Genomic DNA, 26525 nt, shown 5'->3' on the forward strand with positions numbered 1-26525 from the left:
TATTACCTGTGTTCTTGTTGATTTTTTTATCTCATGTTTTAGATCTGTATTTACTAATGTCACAAGTGCATGGATGACATACTGTCATGTGCACTGAGTTTATTCCCATGGCACAGTTTCATGAGAAAGAGTTTCACATGTTAATAAGATCAGATCCTGATTTCTGTCTCAGTGAGTACCAGCAGATAGATATTCTGTCACCAGTAGACAGGCTAGGCTAAATGTCATGAAGGATACATAACCTGGATAAGTGTAGAACACAACCCAAATGGAGAGTGAAAAAAGGCCCTATAAAAGGCAAATAACCATATTTTCCATATTTTCATTTTCATCACTCAACTGCAAGGGAGAAGGGAGAGCTGTGACATCATCATATTGAGGTACTGAGAGTTTATGAACAACATCAAGAATATTCTGAGGTAACGAGATATTTTCCATCTTCCACATCCCACAGACAGAGCAGATCTGCTGGGTGATTTTTTTGAAGTTGTTACCTGGGAGATGGAGATGAGAAAGTGTCTATGGAGTAAAGGTGTCTAACTGAAAAATGGTGTTAGAACATCCTGCTGTGGTGGTATTAATAGTATGGAAGGCTGAGCTTCAAAAATGGAAGATACCAACGGTGTTAGTCATCCATTTCCTTGAAATAAGCTGTCTAGTATTAAAATTCTCTCTTCTTCTCACAGTTTGGAAGAAGTTTAGGGAAAAGGAATCTTTCATGGGCCAGTGGTATCTCAGTTTCCACCATAAGGCGATGATGCTCATTTGAAAAGATGGATTTGAGGCCAGAATTTAAAAAAGAGAGGTTCTGAATTTCTGCCTTTTTAAAAGGTCAGACACTTCTTCATGGCTTTGTGGTTTATTATTCACAGATAATTCCAAGGGCCAAAACAAGGTTTTGATTTTGCATTTTAAAAAATAGTTCTAATTTCTATTTCCAAATTTTCCTAAGTGGAGAAGACTCTGGAGATACAGAGCCTCCTTGTCTGGTTTGGGACAAGTCTGGAAGAAAAGGAACCTTAATCCATCTTGCAGATTTTCCTTTTGTAGAATACTCTTCTTCACCAAGCCTGCCTATAGGTACTATATTAACTTGAAAATTCTGAATTAATTTAATATTAAGTGCATATTTACATGTGAAAGCATCATAATTTAATTTTAAATTGCAGCATTTCAAAGGGATCACTTTCATACATTAGTTCCAATTTACATGTGCCAACTAATGCAATCTTCCATCCTCAGTCACTTTAAGGACTGTCCCTCTGCATGACTTAGGCTGGATACAGAATGTAAGGTACACTCTTAATTTATGGAAGTTGCTCTTGGGGAGTTATAACATCATATCCTTTAAGAACAAGATTAATGACTGATGAATATTAAAATATTTTTCCAAGTAGTGTTATATGGAATACATGACATGAATATTCATTTAAATGTTTGGGTTTCTCTGATACGTTCATGTAAATAAAATGGCAGCTGAGAGCAAAGTTTATCTTGCCATGTTATGCAAAAACATTTTTAAAAGCTGTACATATTGATTACTTTTATTGAAAAAGAATAACCCTTAGGTGAGAAAACCCATTAGCTCAAGCCTAAGGGTGAAACCCCTAAACTAATAACTTCCCTGGAAGAGGAAGGTGTACAAGTGTTGCCTTTTCAAGGATAAGTTAATCCTCATGTAGTAAAAATGAATATAAATGTCTGACTTTTTGCGTCATTTTGAACTCTTAACGTAATAGGGTTGCAATATTTTATTAATGAGTTAATGTTTTACAGCTTTCCCCCATAAATCAAGTGCAGATTTTGAATACTTGGAAAGTAAAAGAGGTATCTAGAGCCAGTTAAAACAAGATTTAACTTCTTTTTTAATGGAGTAGTGGGTCTACCTACAAAGAAAAAATTGAAGGTTTGTCCTTCAGCATGTGAACCAATTAGATTTTTCCAGTGACACTGTCAAAAGCATTCAAAACCATTTTCTAAAAGGTTTACATGTCTTAGGACTGATTATTGCAATTAGTTTTGTATCTGGAATGAATGTGGAGGTTTATGGTAAGTGAGTCTGAAGTAAACTCCTAAAATTCTGTAAAAAATATATATATTTTTTTTAATTTAGCATTGTAGGGAAACTAAAATTGTCAGTAAAAGTTAGCAAAAGAAATGTCAGGTCTTTTAATAGTAATTCTTAGATGGTTAAGGCAAGTCCAGTTAGAAAAATAAGGAATGTAAATAGTCATGGGCTTTACAGCTAGTCTGTTTCATAGAATTTATATGAAAATGATTTATTCTAAATCAAAAAGGTTTAAATTTTGTTTTTTTCCTGCATGAGCTCTTTACATATTAAAAGCAGTTACATTTTTATATATCGTTGGAAACTAGGCAAAATGTAATTTTTAATTTATGTCTTACATTCTGTAAAGTGCAGCAATATACCTATGTGGACAACAGTAAGGCTGTTTACTCAGTGAGAATGTTCATAACTTACAGCCTAGGGCATTTTCTTGAGAATTAAGATATCATGCTGTGTTATTTCTCTGCCCACTATTCCAAAATAAACCCATACCCTTAAAGTTCCCTATTTAAGGGTGTTTTGTTTAAACTTTTTGTTTAAACTTTGTACTTTATTATTTTTTATTACTATATAAACTCGGCTAATATTAGGTAAAAATGGTGTAGAAAGAACTCACATTCAATTTGAAAATATCACTTAAATTCAGCTTTTTCCTTAAATAATCGTATTTCTGATGCCAATATAAGAGGTAAGTAAAATTAGGAAGAAATATTTCAAATAAATGAATGCATTTAGCAGTACAGTTCAAGTTTCCCCATTGTGTCCATATCACACACACACCTTCCTCCCAAAGAACCTGGAATTCTACAATTTTCAGGACCAAGGCAAATCTTCCTTCATCATCAGTGATGTGTCATTCAGAGCTGATGGACAGCTCTGTCTCCATCAGGAGAGAAGGATCTTTTCTTTTTACAACTGACAGCACATTTAATGGCTGGTGTAGCAGACATAGGATGGATGAAAAGTAAATTTAAGGAAAGGGGACAGAGAGATGAGAAATTTCAGCTTGTGGCTGATATGGTAATAGGGTATTCTCATGCCAGTGATAGAGAGGAGCGTCTTGTGAGGAGAAGGAAGAGGATTTCAGAATTGATAACTCTTAAGGAAAGAATAGAAGATTAAAAGTGTATGGCTTAAAATACTGATAGGCTAAGATTTTATGACATTTTTAAAATTGCACAATCAATGAAGAGATCAGGCAAAGGAGAAACAGTTCATTTGTATCACTGAGGAGAAGTAGGACAAGGCACCAGACTGATTTGACAACAAAAGGATATTCAGCTCAGGAAGAAAAACCAATAATTTTGTTATATCATACAAGCTGGAATGTGGTATAGAAGGGAAGTTTGAGGTTTTAACTTGAAATGTTTGTTGAAGGTTCAAGTTTAATTTTCATGTAAATTGTAATTTTGTAATCCTGTGTTTTAAATACAGAACTGTCTGTTCACAAATGCAATTACTGTAGATAAATACTAGTTGAAGAAATTTACTTGTTATTAAGGAATGGATACAGAAATAATTCCAAAAATTTTTGATTTTGTTATTCCTCCAGCTCAGGGTAACTACATGAAACAGGAATTACACACATTTCTATGTTTCCAGTGATTCCATAATAAAATCAAAAATTACAAAAAAATTGGGGAAAGTTCTAAAACCTTCAAATTAGGAAGCTCTTTTACAGTGGTGCTGACTGAATATGCAGCAGCTGACACATGGAAGGTGCTGCTTTGCACTAAGCATTAGTGGCAGATGCTTGACCCTGACTAGTCAGGGTGAAAGCCTGCTGACCAAAGGAGAGACTAAAAGAGAAGCTGGTGGAGATTAAATATTGAAGTAGATGCATTTTTATGTTCAGAAGATTTGAGCTCACTCTTCTCTAGAGGTGATCTCCATCTGAAGCACTGACTGCAATTTGTTTTGTTTATTTTATGAGATCTGACAAGATCACGACCTGGTGGTTGCATAAAGTAGGCTGAGGATTTTTATTTGTCATCGAAGGCCCAGAGTGAGGAGATAAGAGACCCAAACCTTAAGTCAAATGAAGTTTATCTCACAAGAAATCAAAGTGCAGTGCTCAGGCCCTAAGAAAAGACTTAAAATGCATTGAAAATGTCAATGGAGGTTTGGAAAAGTAGAGGGAAAAGGAAGAGTGCATACTTTTTTTTTTTTTTGCCTGCTTTTGAAATGTGTTCAGAAAACAGAAACAGAAATAAAACCTTGTTCTGTGTCTTGAGAGGGAGCTCTCTATGAGTTTCAGCCTGAGTATATTGAGTTTATCTCCATTGCCCCTGATCATTGAGCCTTTCCCAGCAACTACTGTCTGGCAAAGTAAAACTCTTTGAAAAACTCTAACAAAAAATGGTGAAAGAAATCCCCTAACTCCTGACCTTCTGCTCTGTACATTAAAAAATTAATTTCTAATACTACACTTCAGCCATGTAAGTTGTTTTTTGGGTTTGAATGCTGAGATAGAACTAAAGGAAATTCCAAAAGCATTTGTTGTTATTTTGATCTGTTTATAGTATTTTATTTTTTCCAGTGAGCTTAAGCTTTATAGCTTTGGAAGTGACTTCTGAGTATTCTTGAGAGGAAGAACTAGTTTCTGACTTGTGGGTTGCCTTAGGAAGAGAATAAATTTGGAGCAAAATTAGTCTGTAATTACTTGTGGATGAGGATACTTGCAATAAATTTGCCTTGATGTAGCCTGTTCAAGTGGATTATATGGGTAAGGACATGAGCAGGGACTCACCTTTGAAGTCACAATTTGATACCAGGTTTTCAGCTAAGTGAGGCTAAAGCCCTGAGTTTTATGTTTTTAACAATACAAGGAGGCAGCAAACGATGATTCAGCTTTGTTTTCACTGAGTAAAAGTTAACAGAACATCAAAGTTTATACAACTTCAAGGCTTAATACTGAGCAAAAATTGCAGAAACTTTCAGTCAAGGGTTCAGCTGCAAAAATAAAAATATGCTCTTTCCGCAGAGAATTGCCAGGTTCATAACATGTGTTAAGAAAACTATTTCCATGAAAGTATTTTAAAATACTTGGGGACATATCAAGTGTTATGCAAATAATATTATCATTGAAAATTCTAACTACATGTAATATCATTGAAAAATACATACAAGGTATTCCCTCTCAAACATGATAGGTAACCCAGAAAGGTAATCTGTAAGTACTGAAGTTTATTTAAGGTCTCCAGAAAAAAGATTTCATTTTTCAAAATGGAGACAAAATTTAACGAGAAATGAATCTAGGCATTAAAATGTATAAAAAATAGAAAAAAGAAATCAAGAATTTCTAACATAGAAAAAGGTTTTAATAGCTCCAAATACTTGAAGTCAAAACTAAAAAGAAAGTAACTTGACCTGAGAGCTTTGCTTTTGAGAAAGATCAGAAATTTTAGAGTATTTTTTAAACAAACTGAACAGAATAAATGACTTTGTATATTAAAGGGAAAAGAGAGAAGGGAAGTAGACAATAAGTTTTATATTACTGCAGTTATGAAGAACAGAAATGTGATTCAGGAAAGTTATGAATACCAAGGAGAAATGTGTGGTCAGAGGGAAAATGAAGGCTCTAAGTGTATATGGAAAAAATAGCTTGGTTGCAGTATATATAGGAATATAGGGATTGCTGGAAGGGCTAATATTGTAATGACAAGTATGCAGGGTACCATGTAAACCACATTTCCCTTATTCACACAGCTGCTGATTTTGTCAAAGAATTCAAATAGTCTTATGTGATGCGGCTTCCCTCCCTTATTGTGATGCTTAATAATTTTCTTTGGAATATATCGACAAACTCACATCTGTAGTTTCTGAACTTATGCAGGAGACCTGTCTAAAAATTGGCAACACATCCTCTGCCTTTTCATTTCTTCATATCCCAAGCTGACTTAAACAAGGAGTTGCATGCTGGTTTGCACCACCACAATTTAATACATGAGATCCTTTGGAATTCACAGACTTGCAGAATCCTCCAGTGGTTTGGGTTAGAAGGGACCTTAAAGGTTGTCTATTTCCAACCCCCCTGCCATGGATAGGGACATCTTTCATTAAACCACAATTTTTGGGCAGACACTCTCTTGCAAAGGGTGATTTGTTACTTTCTTTTTAATCAGTCTGCTCAGAAACCTTTTCTGCTGAAACCTCAATTTGGAAGAGTCTCTCTGACCATTCCCCTCAAAACAAGTTCTAGAGTTTAGAAAGTCCCTGAACTCCACTGTAATGAACACTTCTGCAAAGAATTAATTTAGATTTTCTGCTGCAGCCTTATCTTCCTTGAGCAATCCTTTTCCACCCTGCTCATCTCTCAGCCCTTCTGAGTGTGTCAAGCTACCAGCTTCAGATGTGTTTGAAAAGGTTGTGCTACTGCTTTTTTAAATCTTTAGCAAGTTGTCTCTTGACAAGGTTGCCACCCTCTCCTCAAACCTCCAAGAACACTCATACCACTCCACTTGAGGGTGGAGCTTTTTTGGTATGAGTGTTCTTGGAGGTTTGAGGCAACCTTGTTAATTTTTTATTTAAATAGCAGTTTATGCTCTTTTCTGTTTTCCTTAACCTTACAGACTTTCATTCATGAATGTGTTGCTGTACTTTAATAAATCCCTTTGTCCTGCAGTTTACTCACATATCCTTGGTAAATGGAACTTTGCTGTTCATGCTTTCCTGTTTTTTTTTCCTATCTGACTTTCACAGCTTTTCCTACAGTTTGAATGCTTCTTAAAGAATGTGATGTCCCAAGCTATGACTACTTCTTAATTTTCCTTTGGTCTTTTAATTAAGAACTTTTATTTCAGCTTCAAAGGCAGTATGTTCTGTTTTGGTGTTCTGTAAGGTGATCCTCCCTTTTTTCACAAGTTACCTCTTCTGAATATTGTTTTTGTTTTTGTTTTTTTTTACCTTTTGTAATTGATTAAACTCAGGGTCCTGTACATGCCACAATCCTTTAATGGACATTCAGAAGATCTCTTTAGCTCAATGATGCTAATTTTTGTTGATTGTAAGACACTGAGGCTATTCCAGACAGTGTAAGCCTGGAATTCTGGTATTAAAACCCTGTAGATTGTATGCATATGAAATTAGCCCAAAGAAAATGGGTAAGGGAATACAGAATGTACTTGGTGGAAATTGTAATCAAATAATGCAAATAAATCCTGTCAGAAACAGTTTTATTGGAAACAGGGTTTGGAAATAAAGTCATATATGTGGAATAAGGAACTGTAACAAGGAAAATAGTGACTCTGAGATGAGCTGGGGTCACAGCACAAGAGAAAACCAGTAGCAGCTCCCAAGGCTAATGCTGTGGTAAAACAGGAGTGCTAATGGAGATCTCGAGTGTATAATTCAGGAAAGTGTGAGTAGGAAAATTAAGGCTATTTTCATCTCATACAATATACTGACAAATAGGAATAGTTCACGCATTGAGCACGCATTATTAAAATGTGCTGAACAACTCTTCATATATGAAAAAATCCTACCACATGAAATATTTGTGCTGTGAAAATCAGGCCTTATGGTAGAGATTTCAGGCTTGATTTGTTTCATCTACCTGAATGAGATTGATGAGATAATTTTATTAATGTTCCTGACTGTGTTCTAAAAGCAGGAAAATGCTAGATACAAAAACTATTGTGTGAGAGGAACTAATTTTGATTTCCTAATATAAAATTACAAAAGTACTGTTAGTTTGCTCTGAAGTTTTAGTTACAAATCAATGATATTTAAAACCCAGAGACAATGTGGTAGTCTAGGAAGCTAATTTGCCAAAGTGCTGTTTCCATTCCATTTTTTGTATATATTAATTTGTTACTACTTTGAATCCTGACAAGAAGGGATTAGATAATACAGTGTGTTGGCACTGATGAACTCAGTTCAGGATTTGCTTTGTCTCAGTATGAACAGTGACTGGCATTTCTGCTAAAAGTTCAAAGTTCTCATTGATTTGAAGGCTGCTAGGATTGATCAGCTCATTGGATAGGCATTTGTAAGGCATTTTGGTTTTTCTAACACAGGAGGAAGTTCTACAAATTGCAAAGTCTGGTTCTCCTTGAAGATTTTCAGCGCACCTGCAGCGGCAGAAAGGACAATAGATGTGGACTGCAAAGCTCTGGTAAGATTACTCTAAATGTCTAATTTTGTTCTACTGCATTAGAAGAAAAATTTAATTTTTATTGTTGCTCTGGCTGCTATCACAGAGGATTAATCAATTTTATTAAGTGACCACACAATCATTTTTTGAGTAATAAAATTCAATACTTATTAAGATCTAATTTAAGCTCAGTGATATGAGCTAAAATAAATGCTTGAATAAAAGTATCTTCTTTATCCTGTTGGAAAAATTGCACTTTTATTCTTTGGATCTCAAATAAGCCTGAAGTCTAAAAACACTTCAGTGTATCTGTTGTCCACAACAGAATTTTTCTCTTTTGGTACTTTACTTCTTCATGCATCCCAAATTATTATTGCCATTTAAATTTCTTTAATCATTGGGATATATTTGATTATGTTTGTATTACTAAATGAATACATACTGTCACTCTTAAAAAAATTAAATTAGTCATACTACAAGAACAATTGCATCATATTAAATAAGTATGCTTTAAGTCACTTAACTATGTAAAGATAAAATAATTTTTAGTATGTTTACTTAATAGATTGTGTTTTTGTTTCCCACTGATTTGTAATTTTATTTGTCTTTGAATTATCTTTTGTAAGGTGTTTGTTTTCAGAACTAATATTTTTTTCTATCTTCTGTAAATGGATTTTTGCTTTATTGTCTATACATTCTGCTTTCTGCATGCATTGTAAAAACAGGTGCTGGTAACAGGTTGTATGAGTAGAAATTACTGGTATAGTTTTTTTCTGCAGGAACATTTTTGCAAGTAAATTATGTGATGGAGGTGCCAAGGGAATACCTCTTCCAGTCACAGATGCTGGGAAGGGAGAAGAGTCTCCTCAGTTGATTTTACATGTGTTCAAATGGGGGGTAAAAATCCAAACCAATAAGCACATCTTAAAATATTTAAATATCATTGTCCATATATGACTTCAAGTTTACTCTTCTTTCCTTGAAGTTCAGTGTCCTGACTGTGAACTTCTGTAGGGAAGAGAAACAGATACGGATGTTTTCAAAGTCTCGGTGTTGGATGAGTATGCTGGGAGGTGTCTGCTGCTAGTAAGGAACATTAAAGCTGAACTAAAAGAGTTAGTGATTTGAGACCTTGAAAAGAGCAGTGTAGATTTTTGTCCCACAGGACCATGCATTGCTGTGTATAATTTTCTGATCTGAGAATTCTCTGAAGTGGTAAAAGGAAAAGCTAGATTTGAAGTACACTATTGACTCCTATTGTATGAGAAATTCTCAAGGTGCATTTGAACTATTCCTATAAATTTTAATCAAATTCAATGTGAAAGCTTGAAAAAACCACAATAAAGTACAAAATACTTCTGCCGTGTTCAGGGCACTGAAATGACTGGCCATAAAATTTGGATAATTCCTTTAAAGGAAGATGAAGGAGGTAAAGAAGTAGATATGTCTATTCTTCAGATCTCTATGGAAAATGTAATAAACTTTTTCTTATTGATGAATTTGGAAGATGACATGAATATTTCTGACTAGCAAATAAAAACGTGGTTACTGTTATGGAATTGTGATTGCTGAATTTACTGGTTACATGCCATGCACTCAATTTTGGTGTGAAGGAGCTTTCTGTCTCTAATGTAAGGGAATGGGATTATCCTATTAATTTCTCAGTAGAACTGTCAGTGTGACACCAGGAAAGAGAACCAGTGCAGTCCTTGACTGCTGAAGAATGGTCAAACATGAACAGGAAGCAAATTATGATGGTGGTACTGCTATTACAATGTGCACACGTCTGCTTCTTGAAGGTTAAAAGTTATTTTGAAATACTGGAAGAAAATCAAAGAAATCTCCTAGAAGCATGGGGGACAGGAAAAGCAAGCCTTGTCATATGAATGTTAAATAGCTCTATCAACTTAATTTGCCAAAGAAAAAATGGAGAAGAAATGTGATCTTTTGCTAAAGAATATTTAGTGATGATGTCTCAGTTTTGCTGACCAACATGCATCAAGAGCTAATGGCCAAAAATTTACATCTGAGATTTATTTAATCATGCATGGACTGTCCCAGTAATGAAAACAATAAAACATTGGAAGATCTTGCTGAAAAGCATAGACAGAGTCTTGTGAAGGTGAGAACTTGAAATTGCTTCAAAATCTGATAAATATTTTAAAAGCATAGACACCTGGTACATCTGCTACATCAATGAGTCAGATTTAATGAATACATTGATCTTTTTGACCTTAGAGTCTTCTTCGTTCCTGGCCCTTGGAATGAAGAGTATTAGCAACATTTAATTTAAAATACTAATAACACTGCTTTTGTATGGTAGTTGTAGCTGGATCTCATCATCAAATGCAATACAAATTTATCCTCAGCATGTCAGAAGTACTGTTCTGTCTTAACACAAGTGATCAGACTTCTGGAACATCTGAAATTTGCCACAGCAGAGGTAAAGTTGGCAGGATGGAGATGTTAAATGAGCCAGGTGTAGCCTCCGGCTGTTCTTGATGGTGGCCACAGTGACCTGCAGGCAGTGAGGGAGGGCCCAGGGAGCTGAGGGCTGGGGGGCACCCCAGGAACTGTGGACAGTGTGGGATCATCTTGGCACATGTCCTGTTATGTCCTTGTTGATGAGTGCATTTGCTTGCAGAGCCAGTTTTGTGTCTGAGGTTTGGAAATGCTTTAGGTTGACTCAGCCTTTTGCACTTCATACGTGGGCGAAGGGGAGGTGAGAGGTGTCAGGATTGAGGCCGAATTTCTGACTCCGTGCACGTTCTGACCCCGATGGATGGCCTGAGGCACTGACCATAAGCTGATGCTGCTCCTCTGTTGAAGAGTGCAGAGAACTCTGAAGAAACAAGAAGTTCTATGGCAGCACCATGCAATTGTCTGTAGCTCACATCTTGGTGTCAGCATAGAGTTGCTCTCTTCTGTTTTCAGTACATAAAATCAGCTAAAAAGAAATACCTACCTAAATGTTAGGTCTGTACTGCCCCACCCCAAACTCATGCATTGTGCTGCCATCCTCATTTAATTTGCTCAGAATTTTCTGTGGTAAATTATTGCATGTGCTTTCATCTATCTTTTGCAAAATGCTTAATTCTGATTAGATCAGTGATCTTGAATTGGAACAACACAGGATTTTCCAGTTACATTTACCTTTAGTTTGCTTTGTTATTTCCATGTCTTGATATCCTTAAGGTGAAAAATTTCAATATCAAAGCTTGTCTGCAGATATGTATCTGAAAGACTGAGAGATAGTTTTGTTTAACTCAGTTTTTTAATAAAATATTTTAAATTTGCATTTCTACATTGTTGAGACCCATCTCACTACATATTGTTCCTGGATGTGTTTTTTCTCTCAACCTAAAATTCAAAGTGGAGATTGATTAGTTAAATGAAGCAAGCCAGGTTTTATGCTGCCCAAGTTTTCTTAAAATTCTTCTGACCTGTTATAGCTGAAATCATTTAAGCTAGTACTTTGCTATTAACCAGATTATGATAAAGGTGTTTATGGAAATAAAAATATTGAATAAGTCAATATTTAAAGCCATAAGCCATATTGAAAAAGTCATTCATTTTAAGCTCTAGTCCAATTTCAATTATTTTAATCACCGTATATCAGTAAAAGAAATACCCTTGTTTGAGTAGAAGAAGTTATCTAACTGGAAATTTGGAGTAAAATCCTCCTGTAGTCCTTACTCCTCAGTAGACAGTGTGGGTTTCTGGTTGGACACTGGGACGGCTCCCCAGGGCAGTGCTCACAGCACCAGCCTGGCAGAGCTCAACAAGTGTTTGGACAATGCTGTCAGGAGCATGGGGTGACTCTTGGGGTGTCCTGTGCAGGGCCAGGAGTTGAACTTGATGTTCCCTTCCAACTCAGCATATCCTAAGATCCAGTGAAATGGATTTCAATGAATACGTCCTAAGAATAGAACCATAAATTAAAGGAATTAATGATTTAAATGAAAATAGAATAGCTTTTTCCTAATTTTTACATAGAAGCACAGTAGGTCCCTCAGTTTGAGGCACATCTGTCTCTAAATTGAAAAAGATTCAATTGTTTTGGTCCATGTGGTCAATAGAATGGCCACCACAAGCTGTTTGGTATAATACAATGCTTTAAAGGTCAATACAACTTTTGAAGAAAGATATTGTAATCTCATTTTCTGTGTGTAGAAAAGTATAGTAAAAAAGGAAAACTGCCACAAACATGGCTTTTAATAGTGCAGGTACTGTTTAATATTTTTATGTTTAAAAGGTTTGGGATAGAGAAGCAGTTTCACTTCTCACTTTTTTCTTCCTGGTCATTAGTACTCATGGTATCTCCTGTGTTGGATGAATGCTTGGTGCCATTACTTTGCAAATAGCAGAAAAAAAAATTATTTTAACTCTTTGTGATAATTCCACATGTTTCTATTTCCAAGTAAGGAATGGATGGCAGTCTGTTTTTCAGTGTTCAGTTAAACTTCTTGAAGATAGATTTATTTCTCATTTTCTTCTCCAGGCTTTTGGGGTTTGTGTTTTTGTTTTGGTTTTGTTGTTGTGGTTTGTTGGTTTGTTTCGTGGTGGTGGTTTGGTTTTTTTCATTAAAGGGGGGAAGGCTAGTTGTTTTCATGTTTGGCTGGGTGTTTTTTCCAACTTGGACATGATTTCTGATTTTCATTTAAAACAAATGACTTTTTAAAGCCTATAGCCTGCTGATCTAGATATTTTTTCCTAATTCAAGCCCTGAATGCTCTGAATTCCAGTGCTCAACCATTGCAGAAATAAGAATAGCCCTACTGAAATTGAGGGAGGGTATCCAGCTTCAGGTTCTGTGTATATTAAGAGAAAATAGATAATTAGTGAGGCCTGGAAACGTTGTAAGGATGCCTTCCAGCTGTGAAGGATTGCTAAAGCTTAGTAAACAGGGGAACCCTTACAAGTCTGACAAGGATAAACCTGTATTTCAGAGGAGGGATATTATCAAGTGTTGATAATACTGAAATAACTCAGTCAGTCCTAGTGCCGCTTATAATAAACACCTCCAACTTTGCACCTTCAACAGTCACTGCCCAGATTCAACCTCCTTTTTTTTGCCAGCTGTTATAATGAAAGAAATCAATCTAAATTCTAAGAATATTTGTCTTTTTTTGGTGTCCTCTGTCTTTCAGTCTACCTGAATAACCAGTTTGGGCAATTGGAACTGCTGGCCTGTAGAGAACATTTCCCCACAGACATTAAATACTCCATTAGTTTTGCTACAAGTAGAAATGTTTCCATAGCACTGTCCTGGAATCAATTCCAATAAAGAAATTTCAGATTTGTGAGCTGTCATTTCTATTCTATCATCTTAGAAAATCATTCTGTTTTGAACTTCATGATGTAAGGGAGAATGATGTTGGAAACTTCTCAGCTTTGGCTTTCTTTCCACCAATGCAGATTTCACCCTGAAAAAGATCATCAACTCTGTTAAAAGAGATCAGCTGAAAAGTAGTTCAGGGAAAAAGGGAGAAAGTATGCTCTGTGATCACAGTCTGCTCAGGAATTTATTAATTTTTCTCTTATGAAAGCATTAACATATTTTTATTTAATTTTGTCTTGTCTAGACCAGCCTGTGGCAGTCTAATAAATCACAAAAGCAAAGGAAGAAACTTGTAAGAATGCAGGTGGTATAGGATGCAGAAGTGTATTTTCAAATGTATATTTTACTTTTAAAAAATTCTGAAGTACACTTGAGTTGTTCTGTGGGTTTTACTCTGTTAGTGACATCTAGATAGCACAAGCTAGATCAGACTGTTCATTAGTAGCTAACAGCTTTTCCAATTCGTGATGAATTCTAAGAATTGCCTGCCAAAACCTCATCAAGTTCAAAAGGCCAAAAGCAAGGTCCTGCACTGGGCTCAGGGCACTCCCAAGCACAAATACAGGTTGGGCAGATCATGGATTGAGAGCAGCTCAGAGGAGAAGACTCGGGGGTGTTGATGCATCAGACCCAGCTGTGAGCATTTGAGTATTTGCAGCCCACAAAGCCAAGCCTGTCCTGGGCTGCATCAAGAGCAGCGTGGGCAGTAGGTGAAGGAGGGGATTCAGCTCCTCTGCTCTGCTGAGGCCCCCCCTGCAGTGCTGGGTCCAGCTCTGGGGTCCCCCAAAATAGGAAGGGTATGAACCTGTTGGAAAGAGGGCACAGAAGACCATGAAGATCATCCAGGGGCTGGAGCACCTCCCCTGTGAGGACAGAGAGAGTTGGGGCTCCAGCAGCTTTCCAGTACCTAAAGGGAGATACAAGAGAGCTGGAGAGGGACTGATGACAAGGGCATGTAGTGGTTAGCCAAGGGGTAATGACTGCAGACTGAGAGGGAGTAGGTTTAGGTCAGATGTAAGGAAAAGATCCTTTCCTGTGAAGGTGGTGAGGCCCTGGCACAGGCTGCCCAGAGAAGCTATGGCTGCCCCATCTCTGGAAGCGTCCAAGGCCGGGCTGGATGGGGTTTTGAGGAACCTGGCCTGGTGGAAGGTGTCCTTGCCCATGGCAGGGGGTTGAAATGAGATGCTCTTTAATGTTTTGTCCAACCCAAACAATTCTGTGATACTCCTCAAACTCTTCTCATACAGAAATAATTTTGCCTTCTAATGGATTTGTAAGTTGTAGATCAGAATCATCACCCTTGCTAACTCTGTGGTGTGTTTCTTCTTATAGGATTTATTGGCTCAAGGAATAGTTCCCCACAAAAGCCTTGGCAGATCTTTAGAGCCTGGGAATCATGCTTTGGGGACTGCAGAAGTAAAACTCATCAGTGGGAGATGGCATTCTGTTTTAAACTTATAGTTGTTTTACAGAGAGGCACAACAGTAATAAATCTCAGAAAATATGTGTTAATTTTCCCCAGGCCATGCCTCTTTCCAGCATCTTTCCTTTTTTCTGTTTAGTTACTTAAAGGGAACTCACAAGAAATATGGATTGGTGTTAAATTCTCAGTACACAGAAATAGTGTGTTTTTAGGCTGTCTCTCCTGATTGCTCCCACTTAGCACTCCATCTGTATCACACAGCAGTCCTGGAGTGGATGAAATCCACTTGTTTTGGGTGTAATTTAACTGGAGAAAATCTTCCACATGCTCACCTGATGTTCTTCAACCACTGATAAGCAAAATACTGATGGCATTACACAGTGTGTAATGGGAGTATAACAGCTGATGGTATTACACAGTTTAACTTCATGGGAGTGTAACAGCCACTGATAAGCAAAACACTGATGGCATTACACGGTGTGGAGGCTGAGCCCTCACCCTGCTCTGCTCTGTCTCCTCCTTCTGTGTCTCGCTGCCAGCTGATATGGACAGATCACAGCTCCCAAATCTTTGTAACCCATCCTGTCAAAAAACACTGCAGCATGGTTATTCTAGCAGGAGTTTGTATTTGGTGGTAACTGCATTATGTCAATTCACAGGTATAATGCAGAGATGTTGTTACAAGTGTCACTGGTGTTGGAGCAAAACCAACTTAGAATCTAAATTATGTGTCAGTGTCTCTCTTATTACGTTTTTCATTATTTATTTAAAAGTAAAAAGCATATAATTAAGAATGTTTTGTAGTTATGTAACTTGGCACTTGAAGACAGTAACACACTCTTTTCATAGCTTTGGTACATTAATTTTTCACAAATCCTAAGCAAAACTGTAGTCTAAATATTGTCATATACGGCTGAACCTTGGATCATGTTCTCAGAAACTGAGTAACCTGAAGTTATGAATCATGCCTTAAGATTTTTTAATTTCTATCATATGATTTAATGACAGTTGGTAGTATAAAAAGAACCATGGCAACATGGTTGGTGGGAGGGAAAACAAATTTGAGGAGGTAGTAATTAGCAATCACTCTAACTAAAAGCAATTAGGCAAATAATTCAGACCAGAGCATATTTGTATAGCTCATAAAAAAAAAAACAAACCAAAAACAAAAAACCAAAGGATAATTATTAGAAGTATAAAAATGTAAGAGGTTTTTTTTGATAAATATTTAGCAGCTGCCAACCCCCTCCTCTTGTCCCTACAGATGAATAATCAGTTCTCTGATATAAGAGCAGGGAGCTAATGTAGATCACAAAATGACATCTGAGCTGTCACTAACTGCCATGGAACAAAATGTGGGGTTAGATCTAAACCAAATAATTAGAGGGGATATTTCATCTGGACAAGTGGTCATATCTATGAAAAATAACTGTTATGTGAAGGAAGAGAATGGCCCTGAATAGGGAAACTGCCAATTCCCTTAGTCCACAACTGCTGTTGCTCCCCTGGGGCTTAGCAATCAAAACAAGAGGGTTTTTTTCTCAACCATTACACACAGCAAGTCCATGGAAAAACGTTTTTTTTTAAGAAAAATTTGCTCACTGATGGCCTGGAGTGCAGATTGAACTAGGTAGTAAAGTAACATTATTGAAAGGAAAATATAATGTTTGAACTCTGTTCCCTGTCATTCTGTCAAGGCTAGGAACTTATACTAGGTTTTTGGCTCAAGACAAAACATGGTTGCATGTATACTCTAAGACCTGGGTGTGGGGTTTTTTTTTAATATTTCTGTTTGGGTTTACTTTTTGATGGATTTTTTGTTGTTGTTGTTTACTTTGTATTTTTGAATAAATAGAAATGAGAGGAACATGAAAAGAACAGTGAGAATTTGTCCAAAAGATGTAGTTAAGTGTAAATTTTGTTTAGAGGCTCTTAAAAGTGACCTTCTGTGATTTTTTTTCTGCAGAAGTCTACCCTTTAAACCTGTCCTGCCATTTTTCAGAGCTGCCAAGAAAACTGGTGCCACTGCACTGTTTCCCCCCCAGTGATTAATGTGACTTGTGAGAAATCTCCATTTTCCTTGTGTAAGATGAAGGAAGAGGAGGAAGGGATCTTTATTATTTGTTCAATTCCTATGAAGGTTCTCCATCTGTATAACAGAAAGCTCTATGTTTAAGAGTGTTTTGGCAGGGGTACTACTGCTCCCAAAAAATATACAAATATCCCTGCTTCTCTAAAATAGTAGTCAGAATACTATTTAAAAATTCTGAAGTGAAATTCGAATAAAATTTTATAATAGCAAATATGTAAAATATTTCTTTTATTCAAATCAAATAGAATTTTATCAAATAAAATTTTTCTGCATCTCTAGAATATGGGTTAAAGCAGCTAGTTGTTCTTTTCTGAGGGATTTCTATGGACAGCATGCACAGCTTCTGAAACAGCCAATGATAATTAAATTAGATCTTTGCAATGAGCAACAAGTTAATGCACACATACAAATATTCATAACATCTGAATCAGGAATTCAAGTAGGTACATAAGGCTAGTTGAGTAAGGATTTGGTTTGAAAACAGGTGCTGTGTTGAAGTTTGAAAAATGCCATTAACTCAGGAGTTACTTGATTTAAGTTGCACAGTTTTACTGTATGTTTTGACTTTAGGCTACAGCCCTACCTATTTTAGATGGTTTGGCCTACTGAAAAAGTATTAAAGATTTTTTTCTCTTCTATTTAAATCAGCATAAGGAGTTACTGTGTAAATGTGACAATATCTGATACTTGCTCAAGTCTTCATCCTCAGTAGGATGGAGGGCCCGGTGTCTGTTACTGTCTGAAGACTTTTCTCCAGCCTTGTAAAAATGAATTTTTTGCTTGATTTGAATTCCTGGTGTAAAGGGAGATGAAAATCATTCAAACTGAAATCTTAGAAGACTAAAGAAAAGCTAAAGTCTCAGTGATCATAGAGACTACCTCAGCTGAATCTGCAGACCTATTTGTATAAAACTAACTAACCTGAAGGCCATAAAATTGATTCCTTGCAGCAAATATTTCTACTGAAAAAATTCCAGCTAAAGCTGTTTGAGAGAAATGGGGAGTAAAAATTGACACTACTCATTTTACATGGAAGGAGGTAGTGAATATTTACTCAGTAATGTTTTATATATTTCTCTGGGATTTAGAAAGGATAATTTATAAAGAATTTTAACTGTTCAAAGGAATCATCTGTGAAAGCAGGAAGTTTTGAGTCAAAGGAAAATTTATTTAATGTTCATTATTCATTAATTAAATAAAAGTTTCAGTTATTATGATTCATTTGTACATTGGCACATATTTTTAGTTCTAAATGCAGAGAAAACAACCACATTTATAATTTAAATTTTATAAATTTTATAAATTTTATAAATTTTATAAATTTTATAAATTGATAATTATTAGTATCTTCAACCATTTAAATATTGTAAATTTTCAATTAAGACTTTTGTTAGTGTATTTTACTTTGCTGTTTACTTTTATTTCCTAAATTGTAACAGTATTACAGAGGCATAACTTAGGTTGATAAATTTAGGTCCATTATCTCAAATTGTTTAGAAAAATGAACTGCAGTAGTTACTTTGCCTTGCAAATATTCTAATGGTTTTATTCAGCTTGAATGTAGAGATCAAGACAGAAGGTTATTCTTAAATTTTGATGTAAAGTGTCTAAAAGGCTGTTATTGCTTTAAGCACTTACTCATTAGCAGTTGTCTATTTCATGGAGAAAATTCTAAGTGCACATCACTGGTTCACTATATCAAGAGACTTTTTAATCCATCCATGTACTTGAAAAGTAGTATTTTCTGTCTGGAGAGGAAATATCTAATAAATGAGCTCCAAGCAGGATCTGTACAGCAGGAGATAAGCCAGAGGGGAAGGTCTGTTTCGAACAGACAATTATTAGTTTCTACTTTAATAAAACCAAAGCCTGCAAGGGATTGAGTTTGGTTTCCTCATAAGTGTGGAGACAATAGTTTTGTCTTTGCCAAATCTGGTTTTTTTTCTCTCTCTCAAGTCCTTTAGAACCACATGAGTACCCCAAAGTTGGTAATGTCTCCGTCAAACATGTTGCCCACCCACACTTTCACAAGATTTGTTGTTGTGATTTGAAACCTGTGCTGCTGTTGCTGTTTGTGAAGGCTCCCAGACCACTCACAGATTGCTTCTGAGCCCTTCATGGTGCTGTTAAAAAGTCACTGGCACAGTGTTGCTGTTCACATGCAGATCTCAGCAGAGGCAGGGTATTCCCATTACTGGTTCCAACCTTCAAATCTTCTTGGTTTTGGCAGTCTAGAAAAATGAATGCAGCACATCTGTTCTGTGTGAGCCCTACACAGAAGAATGGGATTTTAGGAAGAATATAACAATTGAAAAGCACTTCATTGATACTTATCCATGTTTTGAAGCTGCAACCTCAGGAGATAACTTTTACTGTAAAAAAGTTAAAGGATGAAATAATGGCTCATGTCCAAATATGTGGATATGCCAAAAAAAGAGTATATTTCAGGAGATTGTAGTAGCAATTCTTTCTCTCACAAACTGATCTGCCAGGTGGTCAAAACTGAGCAGAAAGAAGTGTGCACAAATCTGTATTTAAAGGGCTTTATACTCTCACTCCATGATTCATGGATTCACAATTATCTAATAAACACTTACAACATCTTCCCCATAGAGAGGAAGAGGCTTCTTTCTGATTGACAGCAGAAATAGACTGCCCAGACCCAGGGAAATTCAAGTGTAGGCCTTGCTTCAGACTGCTCTAATTTTTGCTTTTTCTGAGGTTCTAGTAACAGATACCACCAATAAGAATATATATATATATAGATGTTACTATTATTAATAAACTTTGCTTGTGATATACTGAGTTTGCATTACTTTTGTAGAGTAACTGCTAAGGGAATGTGTGGGACAGACTGCAGATACCTCTAGCATTGAAATCTATATTTATAATGCATTTATTTTTTCATGTGAGACAGTAATCTGTGAGCAAATCTCAAAGTTTAAAAGTTAACTTTTCCGGGAGTAACAACTAGCAATGAGGCTGTTTTCAAAGTTTATCTGATCTTACGAGTCATAGTGAGGAACAAAAAATGAGATAACTCTTTTAGAGATTGTTCCTCTTGATTTATATATAATTTTTTTTTAAAATATGAGTATTTAAGAAATTCTCTTCCTATTATAACACTTTCTGGCTCCTGAGACTGCAGACATCTGCCAAAAATAAAAGTTGGATTTAAAAAAAACAAGTGGCTGGAATCTAGGAGAGAGATTTTTACCAGAGGAATTTTACTTCTAGAAAATTCAGGAGAAAAATTTTTTCTCAGCAGAAACCCTGACTATTTCAGCTTTCTATTAAAATTATCTCTACCTCTAAATGTTTTGTCCAAGTGATAATTATGGTATCAGTCTTTTAAATTGTGAAGAAATTCTTCCTTAAAAATCTATCTTTAGACCTACAGAATGAGAGAGTCACAGTAGGTGCAAGATCTAAGACAGTCAAATTAATTAGCATTTACCTCCACTGATTGATTAACTTGATGGTAGGTGGTGTAGCTGAGATGTAAATTACCTCATTAGTATGGTCATAAAAATTCAGTAAAATTAGATATTATTGGAGTTAGTTACTACTTTTAAAGTAAAGAAGTACTTTTAGTTAGCTCATGACAGCATGAGCTATGAGTAGAGGCACATAGTAGAATATTTTCTTCCACATTTTGCAGGAGTCTTTAAAGTTGGTGGAAATAGTGTAATAGTTAGTTCTGCTGCTATTCTAGCTTTGCATTCTGATAGTTGGTTGTAAGTTTACTTTTACCAAGTATTTCTGTAAGTCTTTGAAGCACTGGAACATGGGCAATGCTGGTCATTGCCTTTTTCTGGTCAGTTCTGAGTGAGCTGATATTCAGCATTTCACTGATACAAACTTTGTTGTGTTTGTAGTTGCATGGCAGAGATTTCTAACCTCATCACATCAAATTTTCAATCCAGGACAGTTGGATCTAACTATTAATCCAGTATTAAACTAATAGACTAATTAAATTAGAGTAAATTCCTGGAAGCAATTCTGTGGTTTCAGTTAGTGACTTCTTTATAAATATGCAGAAATCATCAGCACTCACCAAGCCTTCCAAAGTATGTTCTAGTCTATTGGATTTGTGAATTTATGGCATTATTGTGACTTTATGTAGCCCTTGAAAACAAATCAGTGAGACCAGCAGAAAATAATTACAGCTAGATGTTGTAGCATTATATGGGCAGATACAATTAGTTCAGGAACTAAACCTTGAAGTGCTGCAAACAGAAGAGTCCAGGGATAGTAGTGCAGTTCTGTGGTAAATAAGGGACACAGATTTACTTAAACATTTAACCTGAATTACATTGAAAGATCTCTGAGAGTAAGATTTAGTCTAGGTCTGAGTGAAATGACTGAAATGATTGAAAAAGACAGGTTTTGCAAACTGCCTACCTGATATATAAGAAGATATTTGGAAATTGAAAGTATCCTAAATTTTGCATCTCCTTAACTTCTCTGAAAGAAAGAGTCAGAGATGCTGATTTTCACTATTTTGAGGCTGATTTTGGGCAGGTATCTCAGTGTGATGACATGTTTGCAAAAGAGTTTGAATATTATAACTCCATGAGACATAACTGACTTTGAAAATGCAGTAGTCACTCATATCTCTCTTGACTTCATTCTCTAAGAACAGTACATTCCTCACTTGGAAATGTTGCACTTTTTAGTGATTTTTATTGAGTGATACTGACCTTAATTATTTTGTTCTGCTGTTGTGGATATGACAGTCTCTGAAGGAGAAAGGATTATCTGAAAAAAAAGAGAAATGTCTGTTTTTGAGAGCTGCAGCCTGGATTTACATCACACAAAATAGTCCTATCACCCAAGGAGTGTAAATACATCTATTGATTTGATTCAAAGTGTTTTCTGTCATTGGCACCTCATATATTGTGTGCATGCATCTGCACAGCAAAGTGACCCATAAAAAAGATGAATAGGAGCTGTATTGAAATCTGTCACTTGCTGAGTCACATGTTGATGACAAAGTAGGTGTAAATGATTTTCCTGTAAAATCCTCTGAAGATTAATTTGGTCCTTTGTTACATTAATTCAGTGTCAGCTATCAGAAGCAGCCCATCTTTCTGCAGTCAAACTCAGTCAGTTTCAGAATGCCAAATGTGTTGTGGCTGCATCAGCAGCAGCGTGGGCAGCAGGTGAGGGAGGGGATTCTGTTCCTCTGCTCTGTTCTGCTCTGGTGAGACCCCACCTGCAGGGCTGAGTCCAGCTCTGGGGACCCCAGCAAAGGAAGGACAGGGACCTCTGGGAAAAAGCCAGGAAAAGGACAGGCACCTCTGGGAAAAAGAGGTCACCAGAATGATTAAAGGGAGCATCTCTCCTATGAGGAAAAGGTGAGAGAATTGGGATTGTTCAGCCTGGAGAAGAGAAGGCTGCAGGGTGACCTAATTGTGGCCTTCCAGTTCTTGAAGGGAGCCTCTAGGAAAGACAGAGAGAAACTTTCTACAAGAACATGCAGTGACAGGACAAGGGAGAATGGACTCAAACTGACAGAGAGTAGATTTAGATTGGATATTAGGGGAAGTTTCGGAGAGTAGATTTAGATTGGATATTAGGGGAAGTTTCAGAGAGTAGATTTAGATTGGATATTAGGGGAAGTTTCAGAGAGTAGATTTAGATTGGATATTAGGAGAAGTTTCTTACTGTGGGGGTGGTGAGGCCCTGGCACAGGTTCCCTGGAGAAGTTGTGGATGCCCCATCCCTGGAAGTGTTCAAGGCCAGGATGGATGGAACTCTGAGCAACCTGCTCTAGTGGAAGGTGTCCCTGCCCATGGAATGAGATGATCTTTAAGGTCTCTTCCAACCCAAACAGTTCTATAATTCTGTGATCTCCTTCTCCATTGATTCTGGTAATGGAAAAGATTGACTTCTACATTTTTTAGTAGGGCTGTCAAACCCAACTGTGGTTTGATGAGCCAGCTTATTGTATGAGGTGATTAAGGCAACTGAGCTGATCACTGGAAGTGCCAATCTTCAGTATAGACATTGGGAAAAAATAGCTGTAATTGGTAATTTCTTCTAACACTGCTGAACCTGAGAAGGAAATCTTCCTCAGGATTTGGCTCTCAGGAGTATGGAGAGTTATTGAGCTTCGGTCTCCATGGATGCAGAGGTGCCCTTGATTTCAAATTCAAAAAAGTATTCATTAAGATGTGAGCATAGTTATTACTTTCTCAGTTGTGGGAATTTGGGATGTTAATTTTACTTTGACTCAGTCTGTATCCCCTTGTCAGGTATACTTATAATTATCTTAAAATAGCACTTTGCTTAGCATTCAACTCATCTTTGATGAGTTTTGAAAACTCAGCTTTTTCTATCTATCTTTACATGTAAGTCCAAATATGTGCATATTATTTAGTTCATTAGTTTTCCTTTATGTGTATAAATTATTGCAATATCAGTTTGGTGTGGGTTGTGGCATCTTATGGTGGAGTTGAGGACATCATAGATTAATTCAGTCATTAAATGTAATGCTTTTTCAGTCTGTTCCTTTCCTTCCATTTCAGAAAAATAATTTTTGTAATCGCCTCTTGCAAAACATTGTTTTCCCAGTTTGTTTGCTTGGTACAATATGTAGGCTCCATTAAGAGGTCAACAGTGTTGTAATTTGTAGTCAGGGAACTTAGATTTATTGTAATAACTTATGAACTAATTGTTGCTGTATTCTGTTTCAGGGCATTATTACTTAGGCACTAATGCATATTTCAGCTAAAAGAAATTCAATTCGGTGTGATTTTCCTATGTAAATTTATATGTAAATTTAAACCTGAAACTCACTGCCCTTTTAGCTTCTGATATTAAATGTTCTGTGCAAATTTTTCCCTTCTAGTTAATTTCCTGTACTGCAATAAGAATGGATTCCTTGCTAAGCAAACATATAATTTGCTTAAGGTGTTTAGTCCTAAATTTCAAGCAGTTCAATCTGCTGTTCTGATAGACTTCACTGCTGATGAACAGTTGGTGCCTTTTTGAGAGCTGATATTTTATAAGGCAAAATATGCCAACTAAAATGAGAAAAAACAGTATCAAGAGAATAGCAATGCTGTGGTTCTCTAGCCTCATAACCCTACACAGAAAGGAGAGGATTATCTTGGAAATTCATTTACATCTCAGAGGAAAAAAAAAGGCAAAAAAAAGAAAAGGAGCTTAAGGAGCTTGTAGAGTGAGGGAGATGGTTCACTCCACAAAGACCTCCATTAACTTAGGAGTGAATAGGAGCCTGAAGGACTCAGCCCCTCAGGACAGGGGAGTTCCACGTGTGAATGATGAGTGCCAAAAAGGCCCAGCTGAGCATGGACGTGCGTGTCTGGGCTGGGGTGTGTGGGGAGAAGGGTGGTGAGGTGTGACCTGGGGACACTTTGCATCAAGCACTTCAAGAGCCAGAACTGATTTCTAGAGGTAGTTTGACCAAACTGGGCTGAGCTCTGTTGAACATGGCCCTGAAACTGTTCTCAACTGCTGCTGCTCAACTGACTGGATCCTCTTTTGTTCCAAGAAACAGAAATGAATTAATGAGAATACAGCAGGAGACTCTAACTCCTGCTACTGACATGTAGACACTGATGGGGATGTTGAAAGCTCTGCTCATTTTGAGCCTATGGAAGAGAGAAGCCAAGATCTGTTTTTTCAACTATATTGCCACCATTCCAAGTTCAGTCCTTGTGTGAGCAACATTCCTGCTTGTCAGGTGCAGCACAGAGACAGAAGGCACTTGTTACTTGTCCATCTAGAAGAACCATGATTTGGACAAGGACCTGCAAAGGGAAGATTTTCTGCTGCATTATCTCACTAGGCCTATAAAAATAACTTTCTTGCTGCTTACTCAACTTGAAAGTTTGCTTCTGTAGCCACAGCGTGGCAAACTCAGGAGCAAATCCAAATGCTTTCACCTCAAGGTCTATGGATTGAAAAAGCTTCAAACAATGTGGAATGAATGCCATCTCCTTAATGAAATTGGATTTTAATTTAAAACAATTCTTCTAAAGAATAAGAATTGTAGTCAGTCTCTTAGACACTTTGGCCAGGCAGGGTTTTTATTGACACCTGCTGATGGTGAGAAACAGGATTATTACTGGAGATGGAACACAGAGAATTGTTATGCACAGTAACTGTAGAATGTGTCCATCTTCCTGCAGTTTACCTTGTTGAACATAGAAGAGGATTAGTTGATTGTTCAGTGCAGTGTATACATTAATAAAAATAAAATTGCATATTATGGACTTAAATAAATTAGATCCAGTTGCTGAAAGAAGAGCTAGAGAAAGGAATGATGAGAAAGTTTTGGAAAAAAATATGTCAGGAAAATATTTCAACAAACAAGTATAATGTCACAAATGATCGATTGATGATGGTGAGCATCAAGTTTTTTTTAATCTTTTGAAACAAGAGTCTGGTTTACAAAGTATCAAACCTATATATAGACTTAGGCTATTAATGTAGGATCGAGTGTTAGAAGTCCATTGTTTTTTCAATTTCCATAGAGAATAAATCTTAGTTCATATTTACATTTCAAACATTACATTACATTCAAACATTACATTACATTTATTTAATTTTAACTCTGGTGAGATTATTTTAAATAACTTGAACTGTACAAGAACTGGGTAATTGACAGTTCTAAAGGAATAATAGCATGATATATTGCACAAAAGTGGCTCTATTTTGGTGACTGGCAGCATTGATATAAGAAATGTTTGAGGAAAGAGATTAATTTCCTTCTTTTCTCAACTTTTACATTTCTCCTCTATCAAAATGTTTATAAAATACTCAGCACTGAAATGTGCAACTAAATTAATGACTATAAATGTGTTTGGAAATTGCCTGTGATGTTCCTCTTCTACATTTGGTCTGATAAAATGGCACTTTCAAGAAAAATAAGAAAAATAATACTCTTAGCAATTGCATGGGCATTTTGTTATTTATCCTAATTCTATGCCTCCATAACAATCCAATAAGGCCTAGAAACGTAAAAAAGTTATATATATATATTTTTTTTTTTTTTTTGCTGATAAATATACATCTGCTCTTATTACCATCTATGAATTAGCAGATCATTGAAATGTGTATGGCAATTCCACGCAAATTTCCTGGGAAATTCCTGGGAAATACATAATCTTAAGCATTCATTTTATACTGGCAAGAGAAAATTGTTTTATGATAATACTGGCAATGTAAAATTTCCTTTGTGTACAAGATTAAAGATTTCTTTCATAGTTGCTGCTTTTTTCCAAATCAGCTATCCCATATTTCCTTTTTACTGTAAAAGTATTTTTTCAACACAGCATGTAGATGTTTACTATAAAATTGTTATGAAGCCTTTGCCAATAAAATGGTAGATAGATTTAGAAACTTGTTTACACCAGTAAAAACTATTAATCTGAGCTTTAAAATATTTTATGGCAAATTTAAATCCCATTTTACTGATGCAAGGCACTTAAATGATTTAAATTGTTGGTGTAATCTTGCCATCTGTAGAACATT

General features: G+C 36.2%; 1 protein-coding gene across 1 annotated transcript in view; it reads left to right on the forward strand.

The window, feature by feature from the left end:
* Positions 1 to 26525, forward strand: part of CFAP47 (cilia and flagella associated protein 47) — a 263505-nt gene that overhangs the window by 150398 nt on the left and 86582 nt on the right. The window contains exon 51 of the mRNA XM_071430336.1: positions 8086 to 8183. Coding sequence (XP_071286437.1) covers positions 8086 to 8183 — 98 coding nt within the window. The remainder of the gene's footprint in view (positions 1 to 8085; positions 8184 to 26525) is intronic.

The sequence above is a fragment of the Agelaius tricolor genome, unplaced genomic scaffold (genome assembly GCF_023055355.1).
Source record: "Agelaius tricolor isolate 1412-34295 unplaced genomic scaffold, bAgeTri1.0.p SCAF_7, whole genome shotgun sequence".
In the NCBI taxonomy this organism is placed as follows: Eukaryota; Metazoa; Chordata; class Aves; order Passeriformes; family Icteridae; genus Agelaius; species Agelaius tricolor.